General features: G+C 39.0%; 1 protein-coding gene across 1 annotated transcript in view; it reads right to left on the bottom strand.

The window, feature by feature from the left end:
- Nucleotides 1-444: 444 nt before the first annotated feature.
- Nucleotides 445-15,749, bottom strand: part of LOC134802424 (zinc finger protein 648-like) — a 29,137-nt gene continuing 13,832 nt past the window's right edge. Inside the window, exons 2-5 of the mRNA XM_063775085.1 lie at nucleotides 4,381-4,497; nucleotides 3,531-3,692; nucleotides 1,747-1,867; nucleotides 445-1,036 (exon numbers count right to left, since the gene is read on the bottom strand). Coding sequence (XP_063631155.1) covers nucleotides 449-1,036; nucleotides 1,747-1,867; nucleotides 3,531-3,692; nucleotides 4,381-4,493 — 984 coding nt within the window. The 5' untranslated portion in view covers nucleotides 4,494-4,497 and the 3' untranslated portion in view covers nucleotides 445-448. The remainder of the gene's footprint in view (nucleotides 1,037-1,746; nucleotides 1,868-3,530; nucleotides 3,693-4,380; nucleotides 4,498-15,749) is intronic.

The following is a 15,749-nucleotide window of genomic DNA, read 5'->3' as shown; positions in this document are numbered from 1 at the left end:
GCGTGGCCAAAGAGAATTTGAAATAGAGAGTTACTGTAAATTTACAGTTGCTACATAATTTACTTTGACAATCCGCCTCTATACACTCTATTCTCTTTGGCGTGGCGTTCAAAGGCTAAAATAGATTAGTCTAAAGCGGTATCCAGACGGGACTGATCAAATCGGTCGATTTGATCAGAAATGAAATTGGCGTCAATCTCCAATTTAATCACCAATTTTAAATATGGTGATATTAGAGCCCTCTAAATTGAAAAAATGCCTCAGAACGAAAATACTGCCCTCACAAATTGGTATTCTTGCGTCCGCGTCATTTTATCGGTAATATCGGTCATTATCTTCGCTTGAATTCGGCGAGCCGAATTGGCGTTTGCGTCCGCACGTCCTGATTCGATCGGGCAATTTAATCAGATTGGCGAAAAATTGACTAGTCTAGATACGTCTTAAGATCTCACCCCATTATACCATGCTTCCTCAAAATACTTATATCTATAACACTTTCATCAACCTCCTGCTTAGGGTGATGTATCAAATGCAGCAAAATCTTCGCCATCGCACTAGAAGTCCAACCACAGATCTGACAGTTAAAACTGCCCCATTTGACATTATCGTCTGCCACACCGTGCTCTTTAACCATATGCCGTTTTAAAAACGGCCTCGAACAGCTTTTGAAATCGCAATCTTTACATTTAAACTTATGGGTGCGTTCGTGTTTTTTGAACGCGACCAAATCTTGAAATTGGAATTTGCAGCTGTCAAATTTTAGCCAATCAGCGTCCGTGTGAGTTTCTTCGTGTCTTTTGAGGGCTTTTGAATGTCTGCCTATGAAATCGCATTGCTTACATTTCAGTGGGTTGTTTGGTCTATGGATCAATTCGTGTTTCTTTAAGTTTTTCTTTGATGCGCTCTTGTAATCGCATTGGGAGCATTTGAAGGGTTTAATTCCTTGGTGGATGCGAACGTGTTCCTCGAATAGACTTTTATTGTATGTGCTGTAGTCGCACATGTAGCATTGGAAGGGGTTTTCGCCTTTATGGACCTGAAAATAAGAAATATTATTGATTAGATTCACTTGGCTAGTTTTCTGTTCTGTTCCACTTGCACGAATTAAGTATACATATTAGGTGTTTGATTGTTTACATCTAATATAATACATTTAAACGAGCAATTCTTGTTTATATACATATATATTTCGGGGATCTCGGAAACGGCTGTACAGATTTCGATGGAATTTGCTATTTGAAGACACACGGAAGACCAGCGTCGAGATCCTTAGATGGTATCTTGACATTACGCTGAGTGGAGACCTTTTCAGTGACGTTTAATAATAAATTAGTTCTGTTGTCTCATGTAATACCTAAATTTAAGCGTTTTCTGAATAAATTTCTTCTATTTCTTCTATTTGGGGTTTTCTGGGGCGATAAATCGATCTAGCTAGGTCTTATCTCTGGGAAAACGCGCTATTTTTGAGTTTTTATATGTTTTCCCAGATATTTAGGTATTATGTATAAAAAGAAAGGCCACCGATATTTTATTTTAACCTTTTGAAAGCCAGACGGCGATGGAATATGCCGTGCCCCGGACACTATGGCGATCGCGATTATTTAAGCGAAATTGAACTTTACGGCGACGTTGGCCATCGTTGGCATACGTGGCAAGACTGACAAGCCGACTGTGGCGGTCAAAAGGTTAAAGATTCTAAATCGTCTAATGGTTTCGGTTTCGGCCGAAAATGATTCGTCTACGTACCTTTTTTATGTGACGTAGCATTTTTTCCTCGTTTTCTGCGGTGTAGCGCTGACACTCAGGGCACCGTATCCGACGCGGCACCGGCGCCAAGTCTGCCTCGTCCGCTTTCTCTGACGCAGCCCTAGGAGCACAGAACACAGTAAGAATTGGGTTGACATGTACTTAGAAAGTAATTTACGGGTCTCTATTGTTTCCCAAATAGTTTTAAGTCATAATGTATTGTTTGTCCGAATTTTCGTTAGTCATAATTGCTTTTTCTCAGAAACGCGTAACTTTTCAGGATTGCCTTAAAACAAACCTAACCTAATCTATCTATAGAATAACCTTACGAAAATCCTGAAAAGTTAACGGTTTCAGTTTTATGACTAACGATAATATGACAAACAATACATTATGACTTAAAACTTTATGGGAAACCAAAGACATATGTAACTTCGTATAAGATTAATAAAGTCTAAGGAAAAATCGTGCCTCGGAAATCAAGAAAAAGTCATTCTCGGATAGATGGCGCACACACCTTTAGCCTATGCTCGGCTAGATGGCGTGACGACACCGTTTCATATTTAACAATTTTAACACATAGATATCAGTGAATGAACATGGGGTCAAAATGATATAAAAATAATAAAATAATTTATCCATATATATACATTTTTTTGATAATTGTATACGTTTTCATTTTGAGTTTTAGTCGTGTGTCGATAGATGGCAGTAAATTTACTGTGACTACAAAATTTACTATGACAGGACCCCTCTATACTATCTATTCTCTTTGTGGGAAACAAAGGGACCCCGTAATTTACAGATGGCGCCAGCAATGTCAATCCTACAAATAGTGTCTCAAATTCGTATTTTTTTGGAATTTTTAGGGTTTACGGAACCCAAAGGGTAAAAAAGGGCAAAGTAACGCCTGATTCTATTCACTATTTGGTAAAAAGGGACCCTTTTACTAAGACTCCACTGTCCGTCAGTCTGTCTGTCTGTCACCAGGCTGTATCTAATAAACCGTGACAGCTAGACCGTTGAAATTTCCACAGATGATGTATTTCTGTTGCCGCTATAACAACAAATACTAAAAAGTATGGAACCCTCGGTGGGCGAGTCCGACTCGCACTTGTCCGGTTATATTGCCTGGATGCTAAATCCCATAGAACAAAATTAACTAGAGACCGGTAAAACCTATGATGGCGCCATCTATATAGTTCTTTTTTTAGGGTTCCGTACCCAAAGGGTATACCGGGACCCTATTACTAAGACTCCGCTGTCCGTCCGTCCGTCTGTCACCAGGCTGTATCTCGTGATCTGTGATATTTTCACAGGTGATGTATTTCTGTTTCCGCTATAACAACAAATACTAAAAACAGAATAAAATAAAGATTTAAGTGGGGCTCCCATACAACAAACGTGATTTTTGACCGAAGTTAAGCAACGTCGGGCGGGGTCAGTACTTGGATGGGTGACCGTTTTTATAAATAATGGTACGGAACCCTTCGTGTGCGAGTTCGACTCGCACTTGCCCGGTTTTTTTTAGCATTAGAAAGAAGGTAAGCGATCTTGACATGTCTTTTAATTGAAAAACGCTTGTTAAAAATCAGTAACTATTAATTATGAAAGCAGAAGAATATAAATGATCGTATTCGATTCATAACTGTTACATATTTGCCGTGACATATTTTTAAAACGTGTTTTTCAATTAAAATACATTAAAAGATTGTTTACCTTTTTTCTAATGCTAAAAAAACGAAGTATAGATACATTTATCAGTTGGATCAGTAAGTACTCACTTCCTCCCACTCGGCTTTTTAGCTTCACTTTGACCGGCTTCATTTTGAGTTGCCGGCATTTCTTGGCTTGAAGCCAAAGCTTGGCTTGAAGCTTGAGTTGGTTGATGCGCCGTTGGAGGGAACTGGCTTGTTCCTGAATCATATGCGTGGCTTTCCCCGGTGCTATTTAAATAAATGAATGAATGAAAACATTTATTTTCAGGCAACTATTGGCCCATAGATAAATACCTTAAAAACTAGCATACATATTATTACAAAATATATCTTGAAACTAAAAACACACAGTTATGGCTGCGATGCTGTTATAAATGCTCTAAATAAATGGTCATGTTTAAGATTTTTTTGTCAAATCAATTGAAATTTTTCATACAAGTACGATGAAAGTGAGCCGGTCTCTCAAACAAGTTTGAACAAGATCGGCTCACTTTATATGGGGCATTATCTATGAAAAGGGACCTTATTGTCGATGGCGCTTACGCCACGCAGCGTCGCGCGGCATTGTATTTATATCGGAGCATCGCTAATAATGGCGTAAGCGCCGTCGACAATAAGGTCCCTTTTCATAGATAACGTCACATATTTCGTCAACTTTACCTACTTATATGAAAAATTTCAATAAGAAGTGACAGATAGGACTTAACTAGAGATGCCCCGAATAGTGGCTACCCGAATACCGAATATTCGGCCCCTCCCTCGGCCGAAGCTCCGAATATTCGGCATGACATGCGAACATTTTGTGTCACAATTATTTTGAAAACTGTTCGCCAACAAAGCACAATGTTAAGAATGTTAAGATATACTACTCGTAAGAGTCGTAAGTACATATTTTTTTACTTTTTTACTTTCTTACCTGGTCTCCACTTTGTCTTGAATCAGGTTCTGGCATATTCCTTGGGCAAGAATATACCGGTCGGGTGCTCGTTCCACGTCTATAAAGACCGGTACACTCCCATACGGGTCCATGGTTCTGAAAAAAATGACATAGGACGCCTTAGTTAGAGCATACTTTCAGTAACTTACCCCTCTGTCAAAAACCTTATATCACAATGTGCATAAAATAGTATAATAGTTATTTCTTTTACAACGGGGCAAAGTTGTTATTTAACCGCTCGTGCTAATATTGATACCCGAGCAAGCGAAAGATTCCAAAATTGAACCACGAGCGTAGCGAGTGATTCTAAAAATGGAATCTTGAGCGTTGCGAGGGTTTCAAAGCAGGAGGGTTAAACAAAATTTGCCCCCGTAATACAGTAAAATTATACATTTTGCGTTTGCGTCAAATCCGGTAGTTCTGATTTTTTGCAGACTTGTTTATGATGTTGGCCCAATGAATAATCCAAGTTTGTGACCTCGAGCGCCGAACGCAAGTTTGTCAAAAATCGAATAAACCGCATTTTTGTTTTTAGATTTGGGCGATTATAACTTATAACCTTAAAGTACTAGTTTTTGATAGTAACTTCCTAGGGCGTTTTTAAAGTAGACTAAATTTGCTACAATAAGACACTAGAATTGTCTCTGTACATCTAATATTTTCCGAGATAAAGCCTTTCAAAATGTATAACTTTTTCGAACTTGTATTCGTAGGCTAAGTAAGTGCAGTGAGTATACACTTTTGTCTCAGGCGATGCCGGTTGGCACAATTGTTTCTAAGGTCAATCAAAGCTCCAACATTATAAACAAGTCTGCAAAAAATCAGAACTACCGGATTTGACGCAAAAGAGCCAGGTTACAAAATTCGACAAAGTTACTGGATTACCGAGTGAAACTCAAAATTTTCACCACACCAATCCGAAGCAAATATTAAATGTAAAATATCAAACAAAATCAAACCAAATCAAATCCAAATGAATGTAATTAAATATTTATCATCCAAAATCATCATTTAAAAGTCAATTCTACCAGCAAACATAAGAAAACAACTCAAAATTTGCATTTGATTACTTTGCCTCACATGTGAATAAAATGCAACTTTGCTATCAGTTTTTGAAGTGCAAAGTAAGCCTTTCCGAGCTGGTTTGGCGAAGACATTTCCATGTGTGATACCAATGTTTGTGTGCGTCAAAATGAGAATTTGTTAATTTTTATTTAAATGTGCGTGCTGTGTCTCTTTGTCTTTCGACCCAGATCGTTATTGCAGGTGTGAGTAATCTTTCGGCGTCTCCCCGCAAAATAAGGCAGACATAAAAAAATATGCATATTGAAATGTCAAAAAAGTACAAGACCTTTTTTTAATTTCAATAATGAAAAAGTTTTTGGCAAAAAAAATATTTTTGGTACAAGCTTTGATCGCCGACTGTACTTTTCTTTCCACAGGCAACTAATACTCATCGAGACAATTGTACAACCCCACAGAGTGCCCATGGGCATCTACTGCCTCCATCATCAGATCAGCTCTACGTCATCATAATATTTCATTGTCATCCGATTACGACATACATATGTATATGTATGTGAAGTAAACACAAGACAGCTGGATATAGACTGATTTATTATTTCTAAAAACCTACCCACACCAATACATATTTGTGAATATACTACATCTCCCTCTTAATGAATTGATTAAGCTATCTAATTATTATCAAGTTTTAACAACTTAGAATACAGTAATTATGCTAAGAATTACACACTATAATTATAGCTAGTACATTTCACGAAGAGACTTGATTTTCACTTTTATTATTATGTTATCAAGGTCTAATTTCACTAGCCACCTTACCTTCGTGAGATGCAGTATCTATAATCTTAATCTTACTTTGTGGCCGTACAATTATGAATATCGCCCACAACTTATTTACCATACTTACATATATTTTTTATGTGTATCTATCCTATCCTTATATATATATATATATATATTTTTTAAGTATGCCAACTTAATAATGACACACTTGCGTTATAATTGAAATAGTTTTACAAACAAAACAAAAGCTACAGAATAGTAATGTTACGTTGTTAAGTAAAACACTGGTCCTTAATAGATTTTAACTGTTGTTTTTGATACTTTCATAAGGTCCAACATAACATTAAATTATTAGTTTAGGTACATACCTTAACTATCACATGCAATGCTTAATCGTTCTTTTATGAACGTGTTCTTTATTCTCATATACACAAGGTTTATTTCAGAATAACCTATGCGTCGTATTCATGGTTTTATTTTTGCTAACATGAGTACTGTAATAAAATTATGATATACATGATTGCTACAGGTAAATATGTAATATACCTACCGGTATTTAACATTGGTTATTATTGCTTTAACTTTTTCTTAGCCTCGATTGCAGCAGCCCGCGGTAAGCGCTGATTACTATTTTCATTAGGCCCTGAAAGAACAGGCTGACCGGTCTGAGAACGCGTGTCCTGCACCGCGGTGCCGGGGGCGGTATCGAGTGACTCACCTACATCATCGTAAACACTGTCATCGCTAGAACACCCTGCATCATCACCGTCCAATATCTCGTGATGAGATGATGTGGGAGACGCATCTTCGGGTTGCAGCCTAATCAGATGTCGCCTATTTCTTCGGTAACGCTTGCCCGAGGCATCCGTTACGAAGTACGATCGCGGCTGTGCTGCCCGGCCCGTGACCCGCGCCGCGCGCCTCCGACCGCCTTGGCCGTCCAGTGCGATGACGTCATCACCTGGCTGCAGCTCCGGCAGCGCTCGCGCCCGCTCGTCGTGCCATTGTTTACTCCGCGCCTGATTACGCACTATATTATCATAATCAACCGTGTTGTCCCTATCCGGTACTAATTTATTTTCGTGAACTGGTAATCGCGTATTTAATCTCCTACCCATTAGGAGTTGTGCAGGACTTGCAATTCCATCCCGCGGCGTGGCTCTAAAATTCAATAAACCTAAATAGAAATCTGAACCCGAGTCCAATGATTTTTTTAAGATCATTTTGACCGTCCTTACCGCTCGTTCGCTGCGACCGTTTGATTGAGCGTAGTGCGGCGACGACGTGGAGTGCCTGAAGTCCCAGAGTTCTGCAAATTTCTTGAACTCCTTCGACGAATAGGCTGGGCCGTTATCTGAGATGAGCTCCACTGGAATTCCGTGTCGGGCAAATTGGTCCTTTAGTGCTAGCACTACAGCGTTTGAATTTATGGATCTTAAGGGACATACCTCGACAAAGTTTGAAAAGTAGTCGACTAAGAGTAAGTAGCTTTTACTCTTGTACTCAAAAATGTCCGAGCCAACTTTGGCCCATGGTAAGCCCGGTATGAGGTGCGGCACCATCGGCTCCCGCTGCGGCGCGGGCGCGTGCTGCGCGCAGGTGCGGCAGCGGCGCACGGCGCGCTCGACGTCACGCGACATGCCCGGCCACCACATCACCTCCCTGGCGCGCCGCTTGCACCGGTCTATGCCGAGGTGGCCCTCGTGCACCCGGGATACCATCTCTGATTGGAGACCGGTCGGAATATACACCAGGTTGTTTTTGAATAACACGCCGTCTGTGTATTCAAAACATTCCCTGCCGTCCCATAATGCTCGCACAGATTCATCAGACTCATGTTTTGAGTTTGGCCACCCGTTTTTGATGTAATTTATTAAAACTTGACATACCTTGTCATTGCGAGTGAATTGTCTTATTGTATCCATCTTATTATCACTTATGCGCACCGACCGTAACAGGAAACAGGTTTGATCGTCAACTTCCTGTGAGACCTTATCGCTCAGTAGGTCTGGAAGGGCCGCACGTGACAAAGTATCCGCGATGAACATGTACTTTCCGGGTTTGTATACAACAGAGAAATCATACCTCTGAACACGCAGCATCATACGCTGCAGCCGAGCAGGTACAGCGTCCAGGGACTTCTTAAACAGCGCTTCCAAGGGTTTGTGGTCCGTTTCAACTACCACGTCTGATTTCCCGTACACATACTGATGGAACCTCTCGAGAGCAAACACAATCGCCAGCATCTCTTTCTCGATCTGCGCGTAGCGTTGCTGTGTATCAGTGAGCGTGGCGGAAGCAAACTCAACCGGACGCTCCTGCTGCAGGATAACAGCCCCTAGGCCCTGGCTACTCGCATCTACGGAAAGCACGCAGGAACGGTCCGGCGCGAACAGCGCCAGCACCGGCGCCTCACACAGCGCCTGCTTCAGCGCGTGCACCACGCGCTCCTCGCACTCGCCCCAGCACCACTCATTGTCTTTTTTAAGGAGGTTTCTAAGTGGAGCTACTTGTTCCGAGTAACATGGAATGAATTTGGCAACATAATTGATCATACCTAAAAACCTTTCCAGAGAGTGCCTGTCACTAGGGCTTGGCATTTCTTTTATAGCTTTTAATTTTTTGTCGTCGATTTTAACCCCTTCCGAATTAAAAGTATGACCTAAGTATGTTACCTCACTCACACAAAATTCACATTTTTCCTTATTAAATTTTATACCTACTTGTCTCGCTCTTTCGAGCAAAATTCGTAACCGGCTGTCATGCTCTTCCTCCGTAGCTCCCCAGACGATAACGTCGTCGACGAACGAATCGACACCCTCGAGGTCCTCCAGCAGCTGCCTTATTTTGCTGTGAAACACCTCAGAAGCCGAATTAATTCCATATGGTAAACGTAAAAATTGGTATCTACCATATGGCGTGCCAAATGTGCACAGATCAGCACTATCATCGTCTAACTGGATCATCCAGAACCCGGACCTGGCATCTAACTTACTGAAGTAACGCGCCCCCTTTAACTTTGTCGCTATCTCTGTTATTGTAGGCAACGGGTAGTGCTGACGACGTATAACGCGGTTCAAAGGTCGTGGATCGAGGCACACTCGAAAACTCCCATCTTTTTTAGCGACCATAACTATGGCATTTACCCACGAGGTTGGGTGCGTAACCTTACGTATGACACCTAAATTCTCCATGCGAGTCAACTCGGTCAACAGCTGATCCCTAACACCTAACGGTATCTTGCGTACAGGACAGATGCATGGACACGCGTCGCTTTCAATAGGAATCTTATATTGACCCGGAAGTTTACCTAGGCCACTGAACAAGTCAGCAAAGTCGTCGACGTTTAGCGAATAGACACGCTTTACTAGGCCTAATTCTCTCAGAGCGTATTTTCCAAGAATACTTTGATTATCACCATCTGCTATAACAAATTTCAACATAAATTCCTGCTGTTTGTATATACATTTAATAATACACGAGCCTATAAAGGGAATATAATGGCGAGAATACGATTGCGCTTTTACATTGTCGGCGCTTATATCCGAGAGACAGAAGCCTAATTTCACAAAATTAGATTTAGATATGACATTAAGATCTGCGCCAGTATCCAACTTAAATTTATGTCTTACTAATCTATCCGAACAAAGTAACGGTAATGATTCATACCACTCAGAGTCCTCGATGTGATCAACCGTATCGATAGTGTCCAAATAATACAGCTCGTCATTGTCCTCCTGTAGCTGATACACTTTGTTTGATTTACGCCCCGGACACACTTTTTTAAAATGACCTCTGTTTCCGCACATAAAACACTTTACACTTTTAGCCGCGCAACGGGCCCCGCCGTCGCAATAACTTTCAGCACACGATGCACACAATCGCTCCCTGGCGCTCCCGGCCGCTCCCGCGCCGCCGGATGCCGCGCCGACGCCGCCGACGCCGCCGCCAGGCGCGCGCGCGCCGCCTCCGCGGCCTCCGCGCCAGCCACGACGCGCCGACCCACGCCCATAGCCCGAGCGATTCCTCAACGCATCTACCGCCATGCTGTTCACCGACTCCTTCTTCACGCCTTCGATCTCCCGGTTCTCTTCACTCGTTATTTCACCCGACTGACATATTCGTATAGCTTTTTCTAATGTCAACCCGTCTGTGCGCAAGAGTCTATCCCGCACTACGCTATCCTTAATCCCGCACACGATGCGATCGCGTAGCAAGCCATCTTCGAGTTTATCAAACTCACACTGTTGACTAATGATCCGCAAAGCGGTTACATATTCATCGATACTGTGACGTTTATACAATAAAAGTGCAATGCGAACTACCTGCAAGTCGACATTCTGTTGTCAACTGTCATGGCGTACAGGCGGGTCGCGGAGCACACCTGACTGACCAACTGAGTTTTATTTATCACCTTGTAATACAACAGAACCTAGACGTCACAATGGCGACGAGGATAAAGAACGTAAGAAAAAACAAAAAAAATCGATGTAGTTGCTAAATAACCGACAAAAAGTTATCAGTTTGAAATTATTTTTTCAATAAAAGGGAGGGAGACGAATGACCCAAATAGCACAGGTATGATGGACCCATTGTGGACTTAATTTATAGCTCTGAGCACATAAACATCTTTATAAGGTACACATCTGGTATTTAAACTATATTTTGATCGAGAAAAGAACTATTTTTACGCTAATAATATTACTATAGTGCACATTTCAACGTCTTATTCAGTTTAAATACCATTTAATGCTTTTACCTTTCCAAAAACGGGTCGGTGAACAGAAATTAAGCCAAATACAGTAAAATAAGTTATTATAAAATAGAAATAAAACTTTTATAGCGACTGTGTATTTAAGGAAGCGTGTAAAACTATAATTAAGTTATACGTATAATAAATAAACTGTCGCGCATATTGCTGTGTAGTGCTGAATATGTCTGTTCACCGGTAATTTACTACAGGTAACTAAGTATACCAACGTGGTGCTGTCTGCGTTAACGGTTGTTGAAACAATATCTGGGTGCGCTGTAGTTTATTATTAGCTCACAAATGTATCAAATTAACGACAAATGCTTAATAACAGTTCACATAATAGGGTTAACACTTTTAACCAGAAGTTATCTACCTAAATAAATAATAAGTGTACGCTTTATTTAGCGTCAGACTCAATAAAAATCAACAGATCATCTGCTATACAACATGGTGCTACTTAGCTTACGTGTGCTAGTTAGATATGCATTTAAATTATTTAACCAAATCAGCATAATATTATCTGGGTCTTGTTTCTATATTGCAAAAGGAAAAATAAGTAAACAAACTGATACTGTCGGTGAAATTTGTCGTAAAGCTTAAGCTTAATACGAGTATTCTCCAAAAATGGAATACTTTTATGGTTGTAAATGTTGTTGTGTTAATATTGCACTCACCCTCCTGGGGCCCAGCCATACAAGGAAAAAGTCTGAAATTTGCTATTGAAATTTGAATCTATAGTGTAGGATTCAGGGTTGATTTTGTTTTGTTTAAAATGAAACGAAGCAAAACAGATGCAACTCTGCTTCAATTAAACATTAGGTGGTGTCGCTAAGGAGCAAAATGTCATGGTTACGGCGACGGCGAACATTGAATCCTGAACGAAGCGAGGTATTAAAATGGAATACTGAGCGTAGTGAGGGATTCAAGTGTTAACGCCCAAAGTGAAAATAATTTTGCTACCATGTGACCCATACTGCTTTTCACATCACATAATATATGTATAAGGAAATAAAAAATAAAAATAAGTTAGATCAAAGAACCTAAAGTCTTACCTAAACCTAGAGTTTAAACCTAAAGAGTCTTAAGAGTTTAAAGAGTTAAAGAGTGAAAAGAGTCTGAAAAGTCTAAAGAGTTAAAAGAGTAGAGTCTAAAGAGTCTAAAGAGTCTAAAGAGTCTAAATAGTCTAAAGAGTCTAAAGCGTTTAAAGAGTCTAAATAGTCTAAAGAGTCTAAAGAGTCTAAGGAGTAAATAGTCTAAAGAGCCTAAAGAGACTAAATAGTCTAAATAGTCTAGAGTCTAAAGAGTCTAAAGAGTCTAAAGAGTCTAAAGAGTCTAAAGAGTCTAAAGAGTCTAAATAGTCTAAAGAGTCTAAAGAGTCTAAAGAGTCTAAAGAGTCTAAAGAGTCTAAATAGTCTAAAGAGTCTAAAGGGTTTAAAGAGTCTAAATAGTCTAAAAAGTCTAAAGAGTCTAAAGAGTCTCAAGAGATTAAAGAGTCTAAATAGTCTAAAAAGTAAAGTGTCTAAATAGTCTTAATAGTCTAAATAGTCTAAAGAGTCTTAAGGAGACTACAGAATCTAAGTTAGAGTCTAAAGATTGTAAGAGTTTAAATAGTCTAAAGAAGTCTAAAGGGTCTAAGAGTCTTGAGAGTCTGAAGAATCTAGAGGCGTACATGTGTGCAGTAAACAGATTTTGTTGAAAATAATTATAATAAAAAAAAACATTTTCCGAATAAATGTAAAAATTTCGTCCACCGAACTTAGAAAGTACCTACTACAGCTGGTAGGACCGTGGGCCTTGGCAAGGGATGGCTATGCTTAATCATTCTGCCGCGCCAGCAATGATTGCGCGGTGATCGATTACATTTGGAAACTCATGAAATGCTTACCTTGTCCTCCTTAAATAAGTTCTTTATTTAATTATTTCAACGAGTTTTCAAATGCAAGTACCGCGGTTATGGTGGTGGGGCGGGTTTGCTGATGCCGACTATGGTGTATTTAAAATAACTAACTAGACATTGACACAACCTTGCCTATAAATATGAAAACTAGAAAAGTCGAGTTTCATAGGCTGAAAAGACAATGGTATTAATGTATAGTTTATGCAAGATACGAGTTCCGTATAAATAAATACCTACAATTGGAGTGAAGACTCCGTGAGTGGAACCTAAGTCCGAATAAGGAAATACCATTGGAGTGAAAACTCCGCGAGTGCTGCATGGGATATCGGCCCATGTAGTGCAAATGATAAGTTCTTCAGAATTAAAAATAAATATAGCTCAGGAAAAATTCCATAAAATTTAAATTGTTAGTAATATGTGACTATAATTAACGTTAAGGAGTGAAACTCAGGTTATTGTCACAAAGACTCGTTGAACTTTAATGTATGTCTTGGGGTCCAATCCTATGTATATGTGTCTACCTGTTCTGTTTGTTACACGTTAGGTTACTTCGATAACTCCTTAAGTACAGAAACTCGGTAGTTAGAAGGTACTTACCTAACGCACATGTTCCGTGCTTACTTACGGATAGTATTACAATAATGTCTTAATTGTCCGCTTTAGAATGTGCCTGAGTGTCGTGTGCCTGCTATCTGCGAGCACTCTTCCAAGTACGCACGTTTCAGAAGCTAGCGTAATGGACATTTTTAAAGTTGCTGTCGACAAATTATAAGAATACTTTTCGCAAAAACAGAGTTTGTATGAACGATTCGTGTTTCGACTGATGCAACAAGAATTGTACTTTGGAAATTTCTAATCTAATCTATTCCTAATGATTCTAAATGTGATTTCAATGCGGAAAATTGAGCCTCCGCCGATCTAAAGGAAAATATTGAATCTAGGGGTTTCAGTTACAATAAACAAGTGATTATGGGAACAAATTTGATAAAATGTTAGGAGGCAACTGAAAGAGTTTTGGGCAAACATAACAAACAGGTAGACAGGATTGCGATAATGGCGCCGCCTTCCCCCTAAAAGATAAAATGTGCCGGCATGTGATAAATGTGCCTACAAAGGCCAATTCAAAATGCAAAGCTGCACTAGGACTAAATGAGTACCGATAAAAGTCGACGGGCCGACTAAATTAAAGTCCAAAAATAAATAAATTACCTAAAGCCAATCAACTAATTTTAGTGCCAAAAGAACACAATAGTAATTCTATAAATTTACAATCAGGTCAAAGGTCAATTTAAGGTAAATAAATAGACGCTGGGTCCGTCACAATGCCACACATTGTGTAGGTATCTAAAGTAAATGCTGAAAAAAATACAAAGTACCAATCAGTGACGATGCGTGAAACCTTGCACTCCCACTGCGCTACTTTATATATGACTTGTTCCTAATAGTGAAAACATACACATACGAACATAGTAACCAAATCCGTAAAATGGACGGCCAAGCGATGGCGTCAATATCGGACAGTTACCCAGATAGAGATGAGTTTTAATTAAGTGTAATAAAAAGGCACGTTAGTGGGAAATTTATACTGTGTACGTATAAAAACGTAAGGACCAGACGTGATCTTGATTGCACCAAATTGCAGTTTGCCTAGTTGAGGTTGAAACTAACAAAATCAAACAAACCTTGTAAATTGAGGTTGCAGATCGAGCCTCTATATTTGCAAGAGTACATATATATTATCAAAGAGTTATTTATTAAGTCGTTGTTTAATTATCGTACAGGTACTAAGTACCAAGTATGAACTAAAACCCAAAATGGCGTAGGGTTTTATTAAAGCAACGGAATAATAATAAAGTAAATCTTCGAACAATGTAGTCGGTGAAACCGTGTTCATGGTAATGAAATTCCATTGGTTGCTTGTAAAATATACATAATTAGAGTTAAACAATATATGCCACCATCAAAATGAACATACACAGGTGCTAGTTTTGCTCTATAATAAATCTGTAAGTAATTGAACCTAAGGGAAGCAAAATGTCTTTAAAAAAATTTATTAATGTGACTGTAACTGTAAAATTAAGGCTGTGTATATTGTAGTCAAGGGCTATTGTAGACTATAGTCAAGGCTAAAATCAACTTCCAATTGTAAGCAGGGATTAAAGTTGTTTTCATAACATAAATAATATCATTCATTGTATTAAGTAACATTAAGTTGCTAGATTAACAGTACAGTCGATATACCATACTTGAATATAATTGAGGTCAATACTGTATTCAGCAAGTATTATAATTAAAAAACGGTAATAAAATAATGTATCCAATGCAATTTATAATAATAACGGTCAAATATGTAGGTACCTACATCATTTTACCCGAGTAATAGAAATCTATTTGTATAGATCATGGTTTGCGTAAATAACATACCAGTACACAAGTAAAACTAAATAGGTTGTGATATCTGGTATGACTTTTTACCTTACTTAACATTGGACCATTTACGTATATTATAAATTGCATTATATCTATATATTATACTATATTACCTATCAAACAGCCAAGTAAAACTGAGGAAATCAGTTGTTGCCAATAAATAATGTACATGTACGAGATGTTATTGGAAAGCGACCTGTATGTTACAATTTTATTGGAAATTCACGAAATAGGTATTAATTGTGTGAAACGTGTATATAGCTTGAACGCTAATGAAAATACCTAGAAAAGTGTAAGCATCCAAAGAAAATATGTATCAATTAAGGTTAAACTGGTAAGATATTTAAACCTCGAGTTATTATCAATTTGAATAAAAGAAAGCAGACTCGAAATTCAAAACTGAAAAAAGGAGAAGGAGAGAGACTGACATTGTAAAAGTAAAACCATAATTGTATTAAA

This window comes from Cydia splendana, chromosome 24, assembly GCF_910591565.1.
Source record: "Cydia splendana chromosome 24, ilCydSple1.2, whole genome shotgun sequence".
NCBI classification, from domain to species: Eukaryota; Metazoa; Arthropoda; class Insecta; order Lepidoptera; family Tortricidae; genus Cydia; species Cydia splendana.
The sequence above is the reverse complement of the archived record's forward strand: the minus strand, read 5'-3'. Positions and strand labels throughout refer to the sequence as shown.